This window comes from Trypanosoma theileri, assembly GCF_002087225.1.
Source record: "Trypanosoma theileri isolate Edinburgh chromosome Unknown TM35_Tth_19_V1, whole genome shotgun sequence".
Classification (NCBI taxonomy): domain Eukaryota; phylum Euglenozoa; class Kinetoplastea; order Trypanosomatida; family Trypanosomatidae; genus Trypanosoma; species Trypanosoma theileri.
In genome coordinates this window covers 364,744-379,780 of record NW_021639861.1, presented here as the reverse complement: position 1 = coordinate 379,780, position 15,037 = coordinate 364,744, and the positions used below count along the sequence as shown (strand labels likewise).

The window sequence follows — 15,037 nt, the reverse complement described above, 5'->3', positions numbered from 1 at the left end:
TCTCTCTCTCTCTCTCTTTGTTGTGTATTAAACTCCGTCCATATAGATTGTGTCTGTGTGAGAGGGTTGAGAAAAATGGATAGGACATTGCAAGAAAGAAAGAAAGAAATACATGTGTAAATGTTGTTATTATTACTGTTATTATTATTATTGTTGTTATTATTGCTTCTGTATTATCCTCTTTGCTTTATGATGAGGCTTGTTAGTATTGCTATGATGATGGTTATTATTATTATTATTGTTATTATTGTTATTGTTATTATTATTATTATTATTGTTTGATGTGTTTTTGTTCCTTTTGGTTGTATGTACATCCATACAGTATATATATATATATATATATATATATATATATGTGTGTACGTAGTGTGTATGCGTGCTCTGTGTTCTTTGGACGGTAGAAGAGAAAATTAATAAAAAGGAAAACAAAAAAAAAAAAGAGACAAGAAAAAGAATACACACACATACAGAGAGAGAGAGAAAAAGAGAGGAAAAAAAAGAATAATTGTGTTTTTTTTTTTTGTTTTTTCTTATTCTTATTGAACGCAATACAAACAGACAAAAAAGAAGGAAAAAAAAAAAAGGAAAAGGAAATCGTTAGACCTTTATACACTCTATTTAATTCAAATATAAATGTATACAGTCCAATAACAGGAACTAATCTGTATCTCATGTATTCTTTATATATATATATATATATATCTGTTTCTCTACTATTCTCTTTATGAACTCATTGTAGTTGTACAGAAGTGCAGGTAGAGGAAAGCAAAGACAATACAGGAACCAAATAGAGAGACCCAAACGACTGAACATAACATTATCATCAACAACACCAAGAAAGCAACAATAACAACAACAACTAAAAAAAAAGAAAAAGAAAGAAATAATAAAAAAGAAGAGATTGGGAGATTGTACATAGATGTTCTACACAGGCTGTAGTTACATGGGCGAGACTACGCCTGATGGTAAACGCTTTGACAATGAAGGCATTTACACCTTTGCCAACGGCGATACTTACGTGGGTGCCTTTAAGGATGGACGTATGCATGGACACGGCACCCTCTTCTTCACCGCAGCCCGCGGTGGAGGACAATACAGAGGCATCTGGGAGAATGGACGAAATGTCTCGGGATCCTTTGTATTTGCAGATGGTCTTGTCTACAATCGTAATGAAAATCCTCCTCCCACTACTACTACTACTACTGATAATACTACTACTGCAGATACGCCTACGAAAGCGGCTACTTCTGCGGTGGTGTCTGTGTTGACGCCCACGCCCCCTCCGGCAAAGTCCACTCCTGCCCGCAGTGTCAGTATCCACAGTCCTGTCCAGAATAAAAATAACAATAGTAATATTAACGACAGTAGTAAGAAAAAGAAGGACTCCATCGCCACTGGAGCCAAGAGTGTAGATGCAGAGACTCCATTTGTGGATAACAACACAGCATGGTTGTATTGCCGCGGCGGAGACCGTCGGTTGTGGGCCGAACATCTGCGGGAAGTGATGCCGGTGTTGCCACTGCAGGCCCTTCTCGCCGGAGAGCGGGGTGTATGGGGGAAAACAGAGAAGGAAAAGGAAGAAGAGGAAAAAGAAAAGAATGAAAAGAGTGAAAAGGAAGAAAAGAATGAAACTATGAAGGGAGGACCGGCTCGCTGGGCGGCGCAGTTGGTCGTGGCCCCATCGGTGGCCGCAGAGGCCCGCACACCCGCCACGTTTGCGGAAGGTCAACCACGCACACTCCGCGATATCCCGCATGAATACTGGCGAGATCCAAATACACGGGCCCGTGTAGTGGCCGCAGCGCAACTCCCAACACCGCCATTCCGCGGAGAAGAAACCCCAACAACAACAACAAATACAACAAATACAGATACAGCAGAGAGTACAGAGGGAACTGGAGTAGAAAGAACAGGTGCGGCGGTGGTGGGATATGGAGAGCGACCGGTGATGAACTTAACGCTGCGCATCATCAAACCTCTCAAGGCAGAGGCGGTAGTGGCAGCCATGGCAGCTATGCACATTGCAGAGAGTAAGAACACCCCCAACACAACCGAGCAGCAAGAGAGAAAGGAAGAGGCGAAGCCGAAGGAGGAAGTGGAAGTGGAAGAGGAGGATAGACAACAAATACCATCGGTGAAAAATGGTGAGGAAGTTGTGACTGAACGTGTTGGTTCTGAACAGGAGGCGGGATTTTCATCTTCTGCACTCAACATGATGTCCTTTGAAGTAGGCAGTTTTGAGGGTTCTACAATTGTTGAACACTCTGTGTACACCAGGTCTGGTCCTGTGCATGAACTCACACCTCCCCCAACACCCGCACCGCCTTCAGTACTTGAAAATGTAATGGAAAAGGCATCAACGGTGGGAGGGGATGACCCAATAGATTCACCGCTTGGGGATGAGGCCCAGTCACCAAAGGGAGAGGATAACGTTTAGGATTGATATGATATTTCTGCAGGGATGCAGAGCTTGCAAATTGAGTGTAAACGAGGAAAAAGAAAAAGGGGGGATGGACATTGATAGAAGAAAAAAAGAGTTTACGCTCTTCTTTTTTTTTTCTCTTTATCTTTCTCTGTCGCACTCTCTATTTCTTTCTTTCTCACACACACGTTTATATATATATGGAAGAGAAGATGTGAGTGGATGTGTGGTCTTCACACGCATTTTGAGACAAAAAATTATGCGAATGTACATGAATTACTGTTTGAGCCTCGGGATATGTATCTAGACGATGGATGGATACAATAAAAAGAGGACAACACGAAATGAGGCAATGACTGCCCTTCTTTTTTTTTTCTTTCTTGTTTTATTTGTTATTCCTTTGGAATTGATCTTTTTTTTTTTTGTGTATGTGCGTATGTATATTATTGTGTATTTCGTCTCTTTTTTTCCCCTTTAATACCTTGTTCTCTATGATATATTTTTTTTTCTTCCTATGAACAGAAGGGAGACAAAAGGGCCTGTCTCTCTGAGTGTGTGTGTGTGTGAGAGAGAGAGAGAGAGTGAGTGTTTATTTCTTTGAGGAAGTAAAATACCAGCACAGACCAGACAAAAGGAAGGAAAAAGGAATTGTTTGAAAGATATGAGACACCAAGAGGAAAAACGAGAGAGAAGCAACTCCACCGTATCGCCCGTGTTCTCTAATGGAAAAGGGTACACACATCTCCACTCACTGCAAGAGACTTCGATGAACTTGAGACCATTGACTGGAACAGAAGGGATTCGACCATCGGCGTCCCCATTACAGAGTACCCAGAAACACACGGTAAGGAGTCAAAGCAATAGTAATAAAAAAAATAAAAAAACTGAGATGTTAAAGTCATTCTTTTCTCCTTTATCGCAAGAGAGATTGATGGGGTTTAACTACATGGAACTTCACCCACAGTTACGGTTCATCGCTGCACCTACAAAGTTAGTCCCATTTCAGCAGTTTTCTATTGTTTTAGAAATTACAGATGTGTTGGGGGGCACATTGAGTGCATTACGATTGATTGAAGGGATACGGTCACGGCAACAGGAAAAGTACACTATTTTACCAGAGGAACTTCGTGATGGTTTTCCACTTCCACCCGTTGATTTGGTATTGACAACAGAGTTATGTAATTACGGTATGCAGAGTGATGAATACCTAATGGATACGAATCTCAATAACAGAGATAGTCATTTTGAAACGGTTCCTTTGATTATTAAGTGTCCATCACCGTTTTCCAATATGCGGTATAGTGATGGTGGTTCTCTCTCTAGCGCTATAACAGCCCACACCTTGGCACCACCCTTAAGTACAATCTCAGGGATTCTTTCAGATCCTCATATGGATGGACTCGCCATTTCACGTATTTCTAATAGTATTAACATGCAAACAGAATGGGATGCATTCGCATTATCTGAACCGTGTATTGCGGCGTACCCACCACAATCCACACAATGCGGTGTGCAGTTCCGTGTTTGTTGTCAAACCCGTACTGTAGTTGCACTCCTTTACACTTCATCTCGTTATGGTGGTTCCTTCCCTATAGAGAACAGTAGCAGCAGTAGTAGTAGTAGTAATGGTTCTAGTAGTACTATTAGTAGTAGTAATGATAGTGATGATGATGATGATAATAATAATAACTATAACGATGACAGGAATACCCCAAGTTTAGTTTTCCCGTACGCTCTTCATATTGATCCTGATCCTGATAGTGAATTCATCACTGTTCGACTTCGCGAGTGTGGTCGCACTATCGCTAGACGCCTCGCCCAACCCGGTGATATTTTTGCATTACGTCTACTTCCCGATGGTCGATGTTTATATTTACATAACGGACATGTGTGTTATCGTTCCTCTTTTCGAAGTGATGAAGCGACGGTATATCGTGTATTACTGCGGGTTGCATATCAGGAAACGATTCCCGCCGTAGATGCTTTTGTACTTTTGCCGTCTGTTGCCGGACTGCCCCGACTGGAAGTGAGTTCATTGTTGTGTAAACCACCTTGGCCAAAGGAATTATCATGTATAGAAAGAGGATCAGGCTGTACATGCTTAACAGCAACGAAAAGGGAAATAATAACTGAGGCGCAAGAGGAAGAAGAGGTTATTTTACGTGCGTGGCTGCGTGGATATCCTGTTGGTACTGCACTACATACTATTATAGATACTACTAGTACAGTTTCTGGTAATGTGTCTTTTCCAACGTGGGCAATTGCGGCATTTTCACTTCTCTCATCTTTTGCACTTGGAGCTGTTGGTTGTTGTAATGATGATGATATTACAGCAAAGTTGCGGGAATTCCACCGCCGTGCCCCAATATTCTTACAGCAACAGAATTTCCCAAAGTATCCCCTTATATATGGTAAGTAAGATCCTATAAAGAAGGTGATGAAGGTGTTTTAATTCTTTTTTTTTATTATTATTATTACTTTATTATTGGTTTAGTTTTTATCGTTTATTATATCATATTGGTTATTTCTTTCTTTATCGTAGTGACATTTTTATTTTATTTTATTTCTATCATTTTCACTATCACTCTCTCCTATCTATTGTTATCGACCAAACCAGAGTAAAGGGAGGATAGACTAATCTTCTATACTCAGTGAATTTATACTGAATGAGAGTGAAAAGGTGTGGAATTGTAATCCTTCTCCAAAGTAAATGTTGTTGTTATTTTCTGTGAAATGATAACTATGAGATGTTATTTTCTTTGGCTTACCGTTTTTTCCCCCTCCATCTCTTTCTCTTTCTCTCTTTATCATAATATATATATAAAGTTAAATAGACCACAGGTAATTATTATTATTATTATTATTATTATTATTATTATTATTATTATTATTTTTTTTTTTTTTTTTTTTTTTTTTTTTTTTCTCTCTCTCTCTCTCAGTGGGTGTGTGTTTAAGTGATTTTCCTTTACACCCTTTAGTCGCCACGGTAAGGCGCAATAACCGATTGTATAAATATATTTTTATATAATTATTTATTTATCTATTTATATCTAATAATGGCGTGTATATCACAGTCTATTGCGCAGTATCCATTATTACGCTGCATTATCGCTGCTGCGCAGTTCGCCCGCGGGGAGTTGTGTTTCTACGAGACCTACGCTGAACTCACGGCGTGTGATGTTGCGGGGGCGAGCACGACACCGTTGCGAATTGACTACGACGCCCTCCTCCACTTCCGTGTGGTTCGCCAGCAACAACTCATGCGGATTGAATTGCCGTCGTGGATTGTCCGTCGCTGGGCGGAGGCGAACGGCTTCGCGGCGGAGTTGGAGGGCGGCGGGTGTTCGCTGCGGGAAAGGGAGGCGGAGGCGCCGTGTGCGTTACTGCAGCAACTGCGGCCGGCCGACATGTCGCACTTCTTGCGCTGCGTGGCGCCTCTCGTGGCGGCGAGTCGCCGGGGCCGATCGGCATCGCGTGTGAGTGTGACGGAGCCGCTGCCGCTCACTTATTACCCGCCGAGTCCAGAGGCGAATGGGGCCGTGGAGGAGAACAGCAATGAGCATCCGGATGAGGACAGTGAGAGGGATAGTGAGCAGCATCCCTCCTGTTCCTATCATAGTAGTAGTAGTAGTAGTAGTAGTAGTAGTAGTAGTAATAATAATACACAGAGGATAGAAGAAGAAGAAGAAGAAGAAGAAGAGGATACCGCAGTTTCACCATTGAATGGATCGAGTACATCACAACATGGAATAAGAAGAAGAGGAAAAGCAAAGAGAACTCAGGATACGGGAACGATGGATCATCATCACACCGCAACCTCAACTACAACTACAGTTGACGTAAATAAGAACAAGAAGAAGGATAGTAATGACCATGAAGAGAGACAAGAATATGAAGAAGGAGGAAAAGAAGAAGAAGAACAGAAAGAAGACGATCGTCTTTCTCACTGTTTGGAACTTCTAGGAGCCACTGTAGAGTCCCCAGGCATGCACTTGGTTCGTGCACAAACCACTCAAGAGAGTGCCTTACTAGCATACGTCTCTGCACAGAAGAAACATGGAGTTTGTACGACTATTGCGAGTAGTGAGGCGGCGGCGTCTAGTGCTTTACTATTGGGAGATATTGTCCGATCCAGACGTGCAAACAACAACACCGCTACTACTAATACTACTAATACTAATACTGCTGCTGCTGGTGCTGTTGTTCGTAAGCGGCCGCCGCATATCAGCAGTGAGGCGATGGAATTGGAACCACCAAAGCGTGTAAAGAACGACATGATACCATTAGCACCACAACCGCAACCACAACGACAAGAAGAAGAACAACAACAAAAAGAAAAAAAGAAGGAAAAAGAACAAGAGGAAGAAGCTGCCAAGTCCTTATTATCATCCTTGTCATCCCACACAGATGACTCCCATGGTGACGCTGCAGAAGCAGCAAGAGTAACCACCCCCAAACCAACAACAGGAAGAGGAAGAAGAGGAAGAGGAAGAGGAATAACAGTTGCAGAGAAAAATAAAAATGCTAATGCCACAACTCTGCAAGAGAAGAAGCCTCATACCGGGGCAGCATACAACTTTGCGGATATCACAACAGCACCGGAGGCGGCAGCACATCTCCCCATCACACCAGAGGCCGCTACAAAGATACTCGTGGAACTAAACAATATGTTACCCGCCATGCAGCGACGCACACGACGTCCACCTGCAAAGAAGTCCACAACAACACAACGGAATAATACACACGGGAAGGAGAAGGAGAAGAAGAAGAAACGTGGAAAGACAACAACTAAAGAAATGGCAAATAATAATGATAAGGATGATGAGGAGGAGAAGTCGCATGTAAACATAACAGCAACTGTGGGGATGGCGGAAAGCGTCTCAGCACCTCCAGCACCTCCACTACAGCAATTGCAACAAGAAGAAGAACAACTGAAAGCAAAAGATGAACGTACACCTGTACTTCCTTCAGCTCCTCCATCTGCTGCTACTGCTACTGTTCTTTTGAATGCGTCTACTTCACTCACAACCCCTTTATTGGACACACGGCCATTTTATCAATCCCGCCAAGAGGCACTCCAACAGGAGGCCACATCATCATCATCACAGTGTATACAGAAACCGCATCATCGCGTAAGGAATTCTTCCTCTCACCATTGTAAAGATAAACAAGAGATGAAGTCCTCCCCACATGCTGCAGGAGAAAAACAAACTGTCATGACCACAGAAATGACGACACCTAAAATGCAGCAACCATTCATATCAGATCCAAATATAAAACTAACATCTCTGCCAACATCATTACGAGCTAATACCCCACTCACTTTTCTTCCAGATGCTTCTGTTGCTAATGCTGCTGCTGCTGGTGGTGGTGGTATTGGAACAGAGTCTCCTGATCCTGGTTGTTGTGATCAATGCGGTTCCAAATACAACCACAATGCCTTTTTCTACGCAGCAGCAGCAGCAGCAGCAACAACAGCCGCAATGGCAGGAGGTGGAGGAAGTGAACTTCGCACAAATCGTTGGAGACGTGTAGTGCGTGAACTAGACAGTCTCACAGTACACCTCACACGAGCAAGAACTTGCGGAGAGGAATTAAGGGGATTATTTCTACTCATGCTGGAGGATGCGGAGGTGTAAAGGTTGATCCTATAAGCTACAGATATATATATAATAATTTTTTCTTTTTTTGAATATACATAGACGTACAGATAAAGGGAAAATTAAGGTTTCTTTCTAATGCTAACAGAGTTTTCTTTTTTTTTAATTTTAATTTGTTCACATTATTTATTATTTTTTTTTTTTCTACACATACGGACAAGAGATGCCGTATGAGAGAAAAGTAATACAACTATAGTGCCAGTTTGTAGAGTGAAGAGAGCGATAAGATTTATGACGAGTGGGAGGGGGGGAGTAACGGGAGTGTGTTGGGGTGTAAAAATAATAAAAAAAAAAAAAGGAGGACATCAAGTAGATGTATACAATCACACTCACACAAGAAGAGAAGGAATCTAAACTACACAGATACAGAAAGAAAAAAAAAAAGAAAAAAGAATGAAATTAACAAAAAAACAAAGAGAAGTATAAAAGTGTTTATGGACGGAGTGATATTTAAATGTGAATGTATTACTGGAAAGACTATGTTCTTTTTCTTTCTCTCTATTTCTCTCCCTCTCTCTTTATACCTATCTTGGTTTTCTTTGACATTTTTTTTCTAACCCTTTACTGGATTAGAAAGAGTATATATATATATATATATATATACAACGCAACGCAGATAAAGAAAAAAAAAAAAAAAATACATCTGGGCTTCTATTAATATAGTAGTAATTATCCAAAGTAAATATACTTGCACACAGCAGAAGATCTATGCAAGATTTACGTCGTCAACGGCGGTTTATTCCGCAGGTGCGCAAACGTACCACACGACGATCAATACGTAGTTTATTGTTCATTATTCTTCTTCTATTGACATTGGGAGTTCTCATTGTATCCTTTATATTCAGTACAGATTTTGATCCCTTTTGGGATCGCTATAATGATATTCAAAGCAAAGATGGATTAACAACGACCACACATAATAATAAATATAATTTTACTCGTTTGAGTTTTCACATGAATGAGGCGATGGCCACTGCCTGGCGTACTTCTAGTGAGAGACTTATGTTTGAGACGGAAATAACAGTGGAGCATCTTACTAAACCAGAGACACATGAGGAACGGCGTGGAATGACATCTCAGACCTCAAAAGTAACAGCCACTTTATATGGAAAGAGTTCATTAAAGTTAAAACATACCAAACGACGATCATTACATATTCGTAGTGAGGCACCCATTCAATTTATCTCTTCAAAGACTCTACCATCATCATTATTATCATCATCATCATCATCATTAAATGGCGAAAAGAGTGGGGAGGGTGTTGGTGTTGGATTTTTTGAAAATGAGGGAGAAATATCACTAAATGATTTTTTACTTCTTTCTTTATGGGAAGATACACATCGGATTGCATACCGTACTTCTGTAGATTTGTTAAAACGTTTTGATCTTTTCTTACCGTATGCGCAGTTAGTTGAGTTGTGTTGTTATCCATCCACACGGAATCCATCACCAGATCATCCCTGTGCACCTTCCCCAACAGATCACTCCTCTATAAAGAATCCACAACAAGAGGGACGAACACTTGGTGTATATCTTCTGTTGGAGTTTCCTTCAAGGGCTATATGGAGACGAATGTCTAGTGTATTTAACGCATTTGAAAAGGAATTAAAAACATCCATAAATGAAACTTTAGGAATTAAAAAGAATCATCCTCATTATAATAATAGTCTTCATACACTCCCTCCTGCGTTAAGACGACGTTTGTATGAAACAGAGATGGAACATGCAGCCCGTCTTCATCATTGGCAAAATATGTGGAATAGGACGAAATTATTTTATAATGGTGATGTGGAGATGGCAGTTCAATTGGCATCACGTAACTTTATGAGTTTCCGAGAACCACGACATGATTTATCACATGTGCCTAGTTATAAAAAGAATAGTACTATCTTACCAAGTTATAGACTTGTGGAGAAAAATCCATTAAAGTATGGTTTACTAACAGAGGCAACTTCAACATCACAGTCTTTTCTGGATCTCCCGCAGTATATGTCTTGGCTTGCGATCAATACAATATTACGTAATGGTGATTATGATGATGAGGCATTTTTTTACGGTGTATTACAACCAACATCACTTTCACTCTCTGGAGAAGAAATGAAATCCCATGATATTAAACTTCCCATACATCTTGGTGTAATGGGTTGGGATTATGATAATATCTTTGCCCCTTGTCATCGTAAAGTGTGGTTTCAAACCCCACTCATGTATTGTGCAGAAACCACACTCGATCACAATATCCTGCGAACTCCAATATTACAGAAACGGTATGTAGAGATACTACAATATATGTTACATTATATAGATAAGGTGAAGTTTCGCCGTTCTGTAGATGTAGCGAATAATGAATTACTTTCTATACTTCATGGATCTCCAGGGGCATTGCGAGCAACTTTTGATACGGAAAAACGGGATGAAAATGTGGGTTTGCGATGGATTATGAATGGTTTTTTGGATCAGCGAGGAGTTTTACTTCGTGCTTTGGCAGAACATTTTTCTACAAAAGAAATAAAACAAAATATACAATTGAAAGGTGAGGGAAATGAAAGAGATACTATTATATCCTTAACAGTGGATGGAGTATTGAGTGATCAGAATACAGAGATGCGACGTGAACTACTAGGCCAACTCTCGAAAGCCGTTAAAGTGAGAACATCTCAAATAAATACCCGAAATGGTATTGTCATTAAAGGAGGACAACATGCACTGGGAGAGAAACTTCAGGAAACGGAAGGGACATATCATTTTCATCTTTCTGGTATATATTGTGTACGAGTAGAAGTTCCACAATCATTTCTTCTTGTTGGGAAATTACTTCCTAATCTCGCAATGCAGTTAGATCAAAAGAAGCTTCATTCCCTTCTTGTGGATATGCCATTAGTGGAACCCAGTTCATTAAGAGGTGGGGCGGAATATGGGTTATGGACTTTCAACAAACCTTATCCTATGAATTATCTAACTTCAACTTGTGAGAATAACTCTATACTTAAAATATTTATGCCATCTGTTTGGCCACAAGAAACAAATGAAAGACGTGGTGTTTTTATTGTACGTTTTCTTCGTACTGTAGAGGATACAACAAAAGGGAATGAATCATTTATTTGGGTGAGGAAGAATATTCCTCTTGCATCTTCTGATGCTCCATTATTAAAGACAATGATTATTCGTGGATTTAGTGCTGTTCGTGTGGTTCATAAACCGGAATTTACTAATTTAGACATCCCATCAGTTTATGTGGCTCATGATAAGGAAAATACCTTAACAGGACCATTACTCTTTGTAAACAGTAATACTACTAGTAGTATGAAGAATAATAGTATTAATAATGAAAGAAATAGCATTACTACTTTTCCTGATCTTATTATTCCTGGAACATCTACTCGCTATTCTCTCTCTGAAAGATCTCTACCAACTGCACCCCCATCACCTCCATCCACCTCCAGTGGCCTTATGGATGTACATGGGACTATCTTTGGTAATCATCTCGAATCTGGACACACACTCATTTGCACCAATATTACTAATAATAGTAATAATAATAATAATAATAATAATAATAATAATAATAATGCTGCAGACCCCAAAGTACACATTGCCCAGTGTCCTATCTTTATTCGTGATGGGTATTATTTACACGAAGGGGCCACACTTGAAGTGGACCCCGGTTGTGTTGTGGTTTTACTCCCCGCAGCCCTCCTGCATGTGGAGGGAGGAACACTGCGATTTAACGGTACAATGAATACACCGGTGGTAGTAACAAGCGAAGCGGTACGTGATGGCAGTTATTGGCGGACAATTCACTTAAATGGTCCCACTGCTCAACTGCACGCACATTTCACTTTTTTCACAGGATCTGGAATCCGTGGAGTGCGTGTAGCGGGTACAGGTAAACATCACACCCACTCTGCTGCAATAACGGCAACGAATGAAGCCCTCATCTCTCTTCATCATACATTTATGTTAGAGTTAAGAGGAGCTGCCATCGCAGCTGGTAAAGGTGCTATTGTGCGTGTGATGGATTCACTGGTGCAGTGGGCACAATTAGGTATTGAATGTGTACAGTGCACCTTCACTACACAGCGCTCCGTGTGGACACACTTTCCTAGTTGGGATGTGGTTTACAATGATAATGATAATGATGCCATGTACTTATCCGGTGGTGAGCACCGTGTAGTAGATACTGTTATTGCTCATACTAAAGATGATGGAATTGATTCTGGTGCGGTTCCATTCCGTGGTGCTCGCACTGGTAGCGATGGGAAAGAAAAGAATAATGGTGGTTCTTTGATTGTTCACAATACTATTATTGAAGGATGTATGCATGAGGGTGTGGCACTCTCTACGGAGCCAAGTATGTATCGTGAGGTGGTGATTTCTCATACCATTATTCAGTACTGTCAACAGGGTGTTGAATTGGGATATACATCTGAAAAACATACGGGTTTTCTTACATCTTCACTTATTCAACACTCTGCTGTTGGAGTGCGTTTTGGGGATAACTATCATTGGTCACATTGTGATGGTAAGTTATTAGTGATTAACACGACCCTTGCCTATAATGAAATTAATGCATTAAATTATGAAAGAGGTAAAGGAGCACCTAAAGGAGTTGATCACTTTTATACTTCTACAACTTTACCAACACAAGAATGGGAACTTCTGCAAGAGACTGCTAAGAATTCAGCTCTTCCTTTAACAATAACACCATCAGGCTTGGTATTCATGCTTCCAGATGTACGAACAAATGCCACTTTAGCAAATGATGGGTCACAAAAAAACAGTTTGGGTATTATGGGATGCGGTGATGTCTTTTCATTGCCTGGTAATAATGGCAGATTAATGAGAGGAGCTGATGTTTCTCTCGTGCCTCTGGCAGAGGAGAATTTTGTAGTGAATGTCACTGTATATTTGTAGTGAGATCTATTAAATCGTGCTTTCCATATATATATATATATGACGAAATAAATACCTTTGCAAATAATTGGCACATTTATATTATCTCTGAATCCTGAGGTTTGTACATTTGTATAAGTTTTTTTTTTTTTTTCTTCTATTCTTTTTCATTGAAGTATTACACGTTTTTTTCTTCTTTTTTTTTAGGGAATGAGAGAGCTTCTGATATTTTCTCTCTCTTTTAGTGTAAACAAATCATCTCACCTGTAATTATTTTATCCTTTTTCTTTTCTTTTCTTTCTCTCTCCATCTCTCTCTTTATCTATTTATCTATCTCTCTCTTTATCAACCTCGTAGATGCTGCTATCCATCCCGTCCGCGCACACGGAGGTGATCACGTCGCTGCAGTTCTCACCACACCACAGCACTGTCTTCTGCTCAACGTCTGGTGATGACACCGCCGCACTGTGGGATCTGCGCCAATCTTCACAAGGCCATGAAGTGGCACGACTCGTACACCATCAGGGGCCAGTCAATCACGCCTTATTTCTCCACGATGATGATCGTCTGTTGTTAACAGCCTCTGATGATCGCACAGTGGCGTGCTGGGATGTGCGTGCCTTGAGTGCACCCGTTGGGGGAATTCAAGGATTTGGCGATGGGATTAACAAAATGTTGCGTATTCCCGCACCTGTGGGAAGTGAGAATAGCAACAGGAGTAATTGTTTGGTGGCAAGTGCCTGTGATGATGGCATGGTATACATCCACTCACTGATGCCAGATACTACTGGTGTGAGTGCGACAATGGTAGACCGTTTCTGGGCAGCCACAAGCACAGTAAATGATATTGTGCTTTCCCCAAATCCTAGAATGCTCATCACAGCTTCTGAAGACTGTGCGGTACGAGTATGGAATATCATTGGAGACCCATCGGCAACAACAGACGACCGACTTGTTACTTCCTTTGAGGAATTTGACAATCCAGTCAATCACATTGCTGTAATGTGCTATACAGACGCTGAAGAGCAAGAACAACAACAACAATCTGAAGATTGTCTCACTTCTACAACAACTACTTCTTCTTCCTGTTGGCTTTACGCCGCTTGTTCTGAATTTATTTTTGCTGTAGATATGGATCCAACATCTGGTACCTTCGGTGATGGTGCACGCACCTTCACTGGTCATCAAGACTATGTTCGTGGGTTGGAATTTCTTAACCGCAATACACTTCTAACAGTCTCTGATGATGCCACTGGAGTGGAGTGGTCCCTCACTACAGCAGATCCCATTCGACAGGTGAAACTGCATGAGGGACTTGTAATGGCCTCCGCTACATCTGCAGCGAAGGATGTGTTATTGACAGGAACAGACGGCGGAGAACTACGGGCGTGGCATTTACCATTTAATACAGAGACATGCTGTGGTGGAATTAATTGTTGTTAAAAAGATTATGGACTGGTGATGGTGACATTGATGATGATGATTATGATTATGATGATGGCGAAAACATATGTCATTAAGAATAGTTGGAAAATGGTTTCAACAGCGTCTTAACAAAAGAAGTAAGAATGAACAATCGCACATGGATTCAGAGTGAGGTCAAGGTAAAAAAATATACATACATACATACATGTTCGCAAATAAACAAGAAACATCATCAGCAATTCAAGAAAATTGAGATGCAAACGCCAATCTAAAGAGGCGTGAGGTCTCTAAGAAGTAGGGTTAAAAACCCATATGATGAGATTATTATGAAGAGTTAGTCACCACCTCAGTTCTGTATCCTAATGGTGTAGCTGGAGAGAAGAAAAGAAAAAAAAAAAAGAAACGAAAAAAAAAAAAAAACTGTGCTTATGTGCTTGTGTGTGTTGTCTGCGTGGGGAAGGAGAGAGAGAAAGAGAGAGAGAGAGAAAGAGAAAGTATGCGCAGGCGTGATAGACGTAAGCATGTCCCTAATCTTTTGATTTGAGAAGGAATATAATATATCTGTTGTTTTTCGTATGTTTTTCTTTTTCTTTTTTTTTTTGTGCTTCTGTTGGGTTGCTTGTTTTCTTAGATGTTT

At 40.7% G+C, this 15,037-nt stretch overlaps 5 protein-coding genes across 5 annotated transcripts; all 5 read left to right on the top strand.

The window, feature by feature from the left end:
• Positions 1-943: 943 nt before the first annotated feature.
• TM35_000192350 (uncharacterized protein) lies at positions 944-2,437 on the top strand (the record flags this gene model as incomplete). The annotated part of the gene is made up of 1 exon (XM_029026733.1): positions 944-2,437. The coding sequence occupies one exon, from the start codon at positions 944-946 to the stop codon at positions 2,435-2,437; it is 1,494 nt and encodes a 497-aa protein (XP_028882057.1).
• Positions 2,438-3,083: 646 nt separating this feature from the next.
• Positions 3,084-4,841, top strand: TM35_000192340 (uncharacterized protein; the record flags this gene model as incomplete). Its single annotated transcript, XM_029026732.1, has 1 exon — positions 3,084-4,841. One exon carries the CDS (start codon positions 3,084-3,086, stop codon positions 4,839-4,841), a length of 1,758 nt encoding a protein of 585 aa, XP_028882056.1.
• Positions 4,842-5,478: 637 nt separating this feature from the next.
• TM35_000192330 (uncharacterized protein) lies at positions 5,479-8,061 on the top strand (the record flags this gene model as incomplete). The annotated part of the gene is made up of 1 exon (XM_029026731.1): positions 5,479-8,061. One exon carries the CDS (start codon positions 5,479-5,481, stop codon positions 8,059-8,061), a length of 2,583 nt encoding a protein of 860 aa, XP_028882055.1.
• A 729-nt stretch (positions 8,062-8,790) lies between these two features.
• TM35_000192320 (uncharacterized protein) lies at positions 8,791-12,996 on the top strand (the record flags this gene model as incomplete). Its single annotated transcript, XM_029026730.1, has 1 exon — positions 8,791-12,996. The coding sequence occupies one exon, from the start codon at positions 8,791-8,793 to the stop codon at positions 12,994-12,996; it is 4,206 nt and encodes a 1,401-aa protein (XP_028882054.1).
• Positions 12,997-13,332: 336 nt separating this feature from the next.
• On the top strand, positions 13,333-14,418 carry TM35_000192310 (uncharacterized protein; the record flags this gene model as incomplete). The annotated part of the gene is made up of 1 exon (XM_029026729.1): positions 13,333-14,418. One exon carries the CDS (start codon positions 13,333-13,335, stop codon positions 14,416-14,418), a length of 1,086 nt encoding a protein of 361 aa, XP_028882053.1.
• Between the last annotated feature and the right edge of the window lie 619 nt (positions 14,419-15,037).